General features: G+C 28.6%; 1 protein-coding gene across 1 annotated transcript; it reads left to right on the top strand.

Moving 5' to 3' along the window:
• The first annotated feature begins 385 nt into the window (after window positions 1–385).
• On the top strand, window positions 386–2,707 carry LOC114184017. The gene is made up of 3 exons (XM_028071243.1): window positions 386–714; window positions 1,278–1,424; window positions 2,313–2,707. The coding sequence occupies exons 1-3, from the start codon at window positions 481–483 to the stop codon at window positions 2,454–2,456; spliced, it is 525 nt and encodes a 174-aa protein (XP_027927044.1). The 5' UTR covers window positions 386–480; the 3' UTR covers window positions 2,457–2,707.
• Window positions 2,708–5,962: the final 3,255 nt, after the last annotated feature.

Genomic DNA, 5,962 nt, shown 5'->3' with positions numbered 1-5,962 from the left:
CATGATGAGAGATAATATTCTAATATTAAAGAAAATGATAAACCAGTTTAAATTACAAGAAAGCCTAAATATATAAAAAAAGAAATTAATATTAAATTTTTCAAAACAAAAATTCTAACAATTACAAACCTGTTTTAGAATACGAGAGGATTTGCTAATCATAATTTTTTAATATACTGAAGATTTTGTTTTCCTAATATATAAAGTTCAAAATATGAGCATAAACTTACTAGGATTATCATTATGAAAATATGTAATTAATAATGTAACATAATTCAATTTTCTTTTTAAAAAAATAATTTTATGAAAAATGTAAAAATTTATTGTAATATGATTGAATAAGATAATTTAAAAGAATAATTTGTCAATGTAAAATTGTGTTGGTGATGAATAGTGAGTGAAGAACCTCTGAACAGCATGAGAAGTGAAAACTAAACCGCTTGTAGAAAGAGTAAAGTGGTGTTTGTGTATGAGGCGCTAATGGCGTCGAAAGCTTCTTCCTCTGCTTCGCAAACCCACGCACTGTCTTCAATTTCCGACCAACGTGTTTCTCTAACTCTAGCTTTTCTTAAAGCATTGGGCATGGAGAGACCTCTTCCACAGATTTTCGACACCAGTGGCATCTACTCCAACTTATTTCGAAGCTTTCTCAAAGTCAACGACATCAAAAAGGGACGAATCTCTTGCACCATTGCTATCAAGCTCCCAATCGCAGTAACCCCTTTTTTCCCTTCTTCATTCATTCTTTCATTCATTCATTCTTGTTATGCTCTGTTTGCTGCTACCACACAAATTGGGAAGAGAAAGGCTCGTGCTTGTAAACTGTTAATTATTCAATCGTCGAATTAGGTTCTGCTTAAACTGCTTTATATTGTTGAATTGTAGCATTGTTTTTGTGTTTGACACCCGAGAAAATTGGAACCGAAGGTCTCAAGATTATGTTTTTTTGATGTTCTGTGAAATGGGTCTGTCGAAATTACTGATCCTTTGCAAGATATATAACTATTTTTGGAAAAATGATTTCAAATTTTCAAGCAATTTAAAGGCATGATGTTATTTTTGTATAATTATTATTTTTATGATATATTGTTTTGATGAAGCAATTCAAAATTTTTCTTCCAAACTTTGCTTAGATAAAATTATTAAATGTTCATTATGTGCGAATTCCATTTTGTATCTCTTTCTGAGGTCTAAATTTAAAATTTATGTTAAGGAGGGGGATTAAAAAGTGTTATGAATTTAGATGGATATTTTCATTTTGTATATTGGATTTGCAGAATTTTTATGGAACACTGCATGGAGGATCTGTTGCATCTTTTGTTGAGTCACTGTCTACTGCTTGTGCTAGAACTGTTGTTGCTGAGGACAAGGAACTTTTTCTTGGGGAAATTACTCTATCTTATCTATCTGCAGCTCCAATAAATGTGAGTTCTGTCTACTGAATTTCAAAGCCTTTTAGAAAGACTTGTCAATTCATGGTGGCTAAGAAAGTTCGATGATTTATCATAACTTGCATTTGAAACATAAGCTTAGGACTTCAAAAAATTCTGAAACATATGCAAAGAGATCTTTGAACTTAGGATTTGATATTTAACATTGTTATTAAGCATCACCCTTGTACTTAATCTGCATTCAATTTGATAACTGTGGATTATATAGGTATCTTTGGACAAACTTTTAAGAAGTACTTGTATGAGAGAAAAAATAAGTGGAAAAAATGAAATGAACTTCTCAATAAGTTAAAACAAGCTAATGACACAAGTTAAAAATAAGAATTTAGAGAATCTATGAGAGAATTTTTAGAATTTTGCAGACTACATTCTTCAAATAATAGTTTAATTTTTGAAAACTTGTCTTGTATCTAGTCGATATATGTTCTCTATCACATTCTCCTTGACGAAAAATTAATGGATGATTTGTTAACAGTCTAATAGCGAGTTACATGATAGACCTAACAAATAACAAATATCACTATGATAAGCTTTGGATGACTAACAACATTTTAAGAAATGATCTTTTAAGCCTAATTTAATAACAACTTGTAAGGTAAGAGTTGTATGCACTTATATACTATAAACTCTGTTTTATCTCTAATCAATGTAAACTCTGTTTTATCTCTAATCAATGTGAGATTTCCAACCCTATCATCTTAAGATGTTTGTTAGTCTTCTTCACCTTCACCTGTAACAACTTAATTTTGGAGAACTTGGTTTGTGACAATAAGGGTCTCACCAATAATGTTGGAACTTGTTTATGTTCCTCCACATGGTTAAATTCTCCAATAAATGAGTATTTCTCCGATGTTTGTGCAGGAAGAAGTTCAAGCTGAAGCTTGTGTGGTGAAGAGTGGAAGAAATGTGACTATGATTGCACTAGAGTTTAAGCTGAAGAAAACTGGGAATTTGACATGTGTTGCTCATACCACCTTCTATAACTTCCCTGTTGCCAAGTTATGAACACATTACACTTTTGGATTCATGACATTCTTAATTATGTTATGATCATGGCTGTATCTTTTTGTTGAATTTAGATAAGTCAAAATGGACTAATTCAAATCCACGGAAAAATGAAAAAATGAGTTCATTTGGAGTCATTATGAGATTGAATTGAAAATCTCATCTAAACTCAACCATAAGAGGTTGAGCTAAAGTTGGATCAGCCCTTCCTAAATAAAAGAAGTTATATGAAAAAAGATGGTTTATGATAAGTTTACTCGTCGAATTTACATAAAAAATAGATATACATAATCTCATAATTACAATGATGTTTTCTTAATTATTTTTCTACAAATGCTTCTTAAAAGTTATAGTCATGATGGGTTAAATAAATATAATGTAAAATAACAGTAACATAAAATTAATAATAGTTCACAAAAATATTATTTCTAGCAAAACAGTGCTTAAATAATGCATGATAACGATTAACACAAGAATAGAAACCCTACATGTAAATTAAATTAACTCACCGAGTCATTTTGATATCTTAATGTTGATAATTTCAAATGTATATTATCAATTGAATAGTATTTCATAACTAGAAAAAAAATAAATAAATAGAATTCAATTGTTAGATGAGGGAAATAAGAAACCTAGGTCACTATAAATTTTAATTCTAGATATGATAATTACATTTTTAATGAAATATTTTTAAAATATAATTGTTATTTTATAAGATAGGTTGATTAATAAACATATGAATTGGATTTACTTGAATTCATTTAGGATGCGTCCAAAACATGTCAGCCTCAATTTAGATTATGAGATTTTATAAGTTTTCCATATTGATCCATTACATAAAAAACTATTTTGATAATTATAAATGATGATAATGTCGTGCAACTTGGCAATACACCTCTTCATTTTCATGACAGCAATATCTTAGAGTCATTTTTTTTTATGTTTGAATTATTTTCACTAGATTCACACTTTCAACGTGTTTATAGTGTGTTTTATTCAAATATTTTACTTTGAATTTCAAACGTTCTTTGTTTTTTTTACATGTATAATATATTAGAATTTTATGGTTATAATCTTCATATAGATGATAATTAATAATTAATATTTGTTAAATAAATTACTCGTATTAATTCATAATTTTGTCCCGTGGTTCTTCAATTGATTGGGTTTAGGCCCATTATGTCATGAACTTAAGTTTTAGCCATTTACTGAAATAGATTGGTCTTCAGTTGATTATGCAAACAATTTTTTATTTTGACAAAAAAACTAGTCTTTAAAATGGATTTTTATTGGTCATTATAACTCCATTGGCAAGAATGTAATCCTGCAGTATATTAAGTTAGGGAAAATTTTATCATATTTTTGCTCCACAAAAAGCTCTTGTTGTAAATATTTTGTTTTAAAAATATTATTACATTAAATTATAATTTTTTTAAACTAAAGTTTCTATAAATTGTAAGTTTTGGTAAAAGTATTTACAGTTTGTTTACAAACTCACCTAGTTTTACATTCATGAAAAACTCAACACTTAGCATATTTGGAAACCAATGGAAGAATTGTAACGCCTATCTAAAACCTCACTAACAATTAACAAAATACTACTTTTTAACTATGATACTATGGTCGTTAAATATAGTTAAATTCAAAGTTTAATATTCTTAACCTTAACTTAGGCTAATGTTTACAAAAAATAAGAAACTTATTTCCGAAATATAACTGTTAAAATAACAATAGACTCTCCCCAACATAATTTTTAGAAGGACTCTTCACTAACATTTGTTTTTGTATAAAAATATAATCACTGTAGTCAATAAGTAAAAAATTGAATAACTCTTTTAAAACTTGATAATATTTTATGTCAGGACTTTTAAGGCTCAAGCTCAATGAACAGAAAAATTTCAACCAAAGTTTACCACAATACAGTGCAATTGGGTTTGCTTGTTAAGGTGTTTGAAATTGTGTTTGAGTTGCTCCTTGTGGCCATTAAAGTGGTAGATGGTGCCCTGGAGTTTGTCCAACTTCATTGGGTTAATTCGGAGACTTTGTTGTTCTCTTATGGCATCACAATGAGTAATGCTCCCAACAACAACGTACTATGTTTTTATCATTGCTTTAATGTTTAGAATGATGAAGTCTTGTGTTCATAAGTAGAATCATAAGCAAAATGACCCCTCTTGAATCAACAACACTCTCATCTTATAGTATCTTTATTTTAAATTTAAAATAATATATGCTCACATTTTCTACGTATATTCTTGGTATAACCGACATACTTCTTTATTATAAAAATTGTCACCACTTCACTTATTATAGCGAGTGAATTATAATCATCATAGTTACTACTAGCTTTCCTAACCTAGATAGATACTCTTAGACTCAAAAGGTGCTCCCTACAAACTCTATTTCACACAGGATGTTTTACCTACACACACTAGTGTAAAATTAGTTTTTTATACCTATATATTATACCTGTTCAAATTTATTAGACATAAAAAAGAGAGACCATAATAATTTTATGAATAATATGAATTTTTTTATTCCTGTTGGACCTAAAATAGGTATAAAAAGTGATTCAGTGACATTTTAAAAATATTAAATAAAACTTTTTATAATTGTTCTAAGTAAAATATTTTTCAATACCTATGTTGTACATAGAAAACTCTGATCAATTATCAGAACACATCCTAACAATCCTAACCGAACAAACATTCATCTTGAGCCCTTAAACGTCACATTCAAGCCCAAAACACCTCACATGCAGAGATTTCTTAAAAGATAGAAAAAAAAATGACAAAAGATAAACTTACTCTTCAGGTAAGTTTATAGGCCTTGATGCCAGGAGTTCTATGACGTACTTTGATCTTCAAACAGATGAAGGATAGTCAAAGATCTAAAGAAAATGCACAGAAAAATAATTTATAAAATGTTTTAGAGAGATGATGATTCTTATAAAATGAATGAAACACGATTAATAGAATATAATTGAACATTTATGAACAAAATAATTGAGTATGATCATTAAAATTACTAGTAATCCTAAACCATTTTTATGTCCTTAAAATATGTAAATCGATTTTAAAAATAACATGAGTAGTATTATTGAGGAAAGAAGTTTGTTGTGAAACCCTTTTTTTTTTTAAAAAAAAAAAACTTGCTTTACTAAAAGAAACCAAAACAAGCCTTTCAAAATTTAAAAAAGAAAAGAAAATAAAACATGTATTCTCTAATGAACTTTCTCTCAATTCCCATTTCCTTCTCATTTCTTCTCTTCTGATTCTCATTCTTTATTGAATCAGAGACCACATTTAGGTTCGTGGTAGAATCCTCTTTGAATCCACCCGAACATTTCCTTTCTTTCCTTCGCATAAGTTAAAAATTCAACCTCCGTCTTATTTTTCAATTTTTGGAGTGTTGATTTCTACTTTGATCATGATCAATGCCCTAAATATTTCCTCTATTTTTGGGTTTTGGTTCCTTTAGGTTGAATTGGGGTTTTAAAACTTAAA

This window comes from Vigna unguiculata, chromosome 5, assembly GCF_004118075.2.
Source record: "Vigna unguiculata cultivar IT97K-499-35 chromosome 5, ASM411807v1, whole genome shotgun sequence".
NCBI lineage: Eukaryota > Viridiplantae > Streptophyta > Magnoliopsida > Fabales > Fabaceae > Vigna > Vigna unguiculata.
Note: the sequence above shows the minus strand (reverse complement) of the source record. Positions and strands in the feature narration are given on the sequence as shown.

Excerpts from the sequence above, each read along its gene's own strand:
- LOC114184017 (XM_028071243.1), top strand. The coding sequence starts at position 481 with ATGGCGTCGAAAGCTTCTTCCTCTGCTTCGCAAACCCACGCACTGTCT. Across the intron at positions 715-1,277 it reads CTATCAAGCTCCCAATCGCA|AATTTTTATGGAACACTGCA; the intron begins GTAACCCCTTTT and ends TTGGATTTGCAG. Across the intron at positions 1,425-2,312 it reads TATCTGCAGCTCCAATAAAT|GAAGAAGTTCAAGCTGAAGC; the intron begins GTGAGTTCTGTC and ends ATGTTTGTGCAG.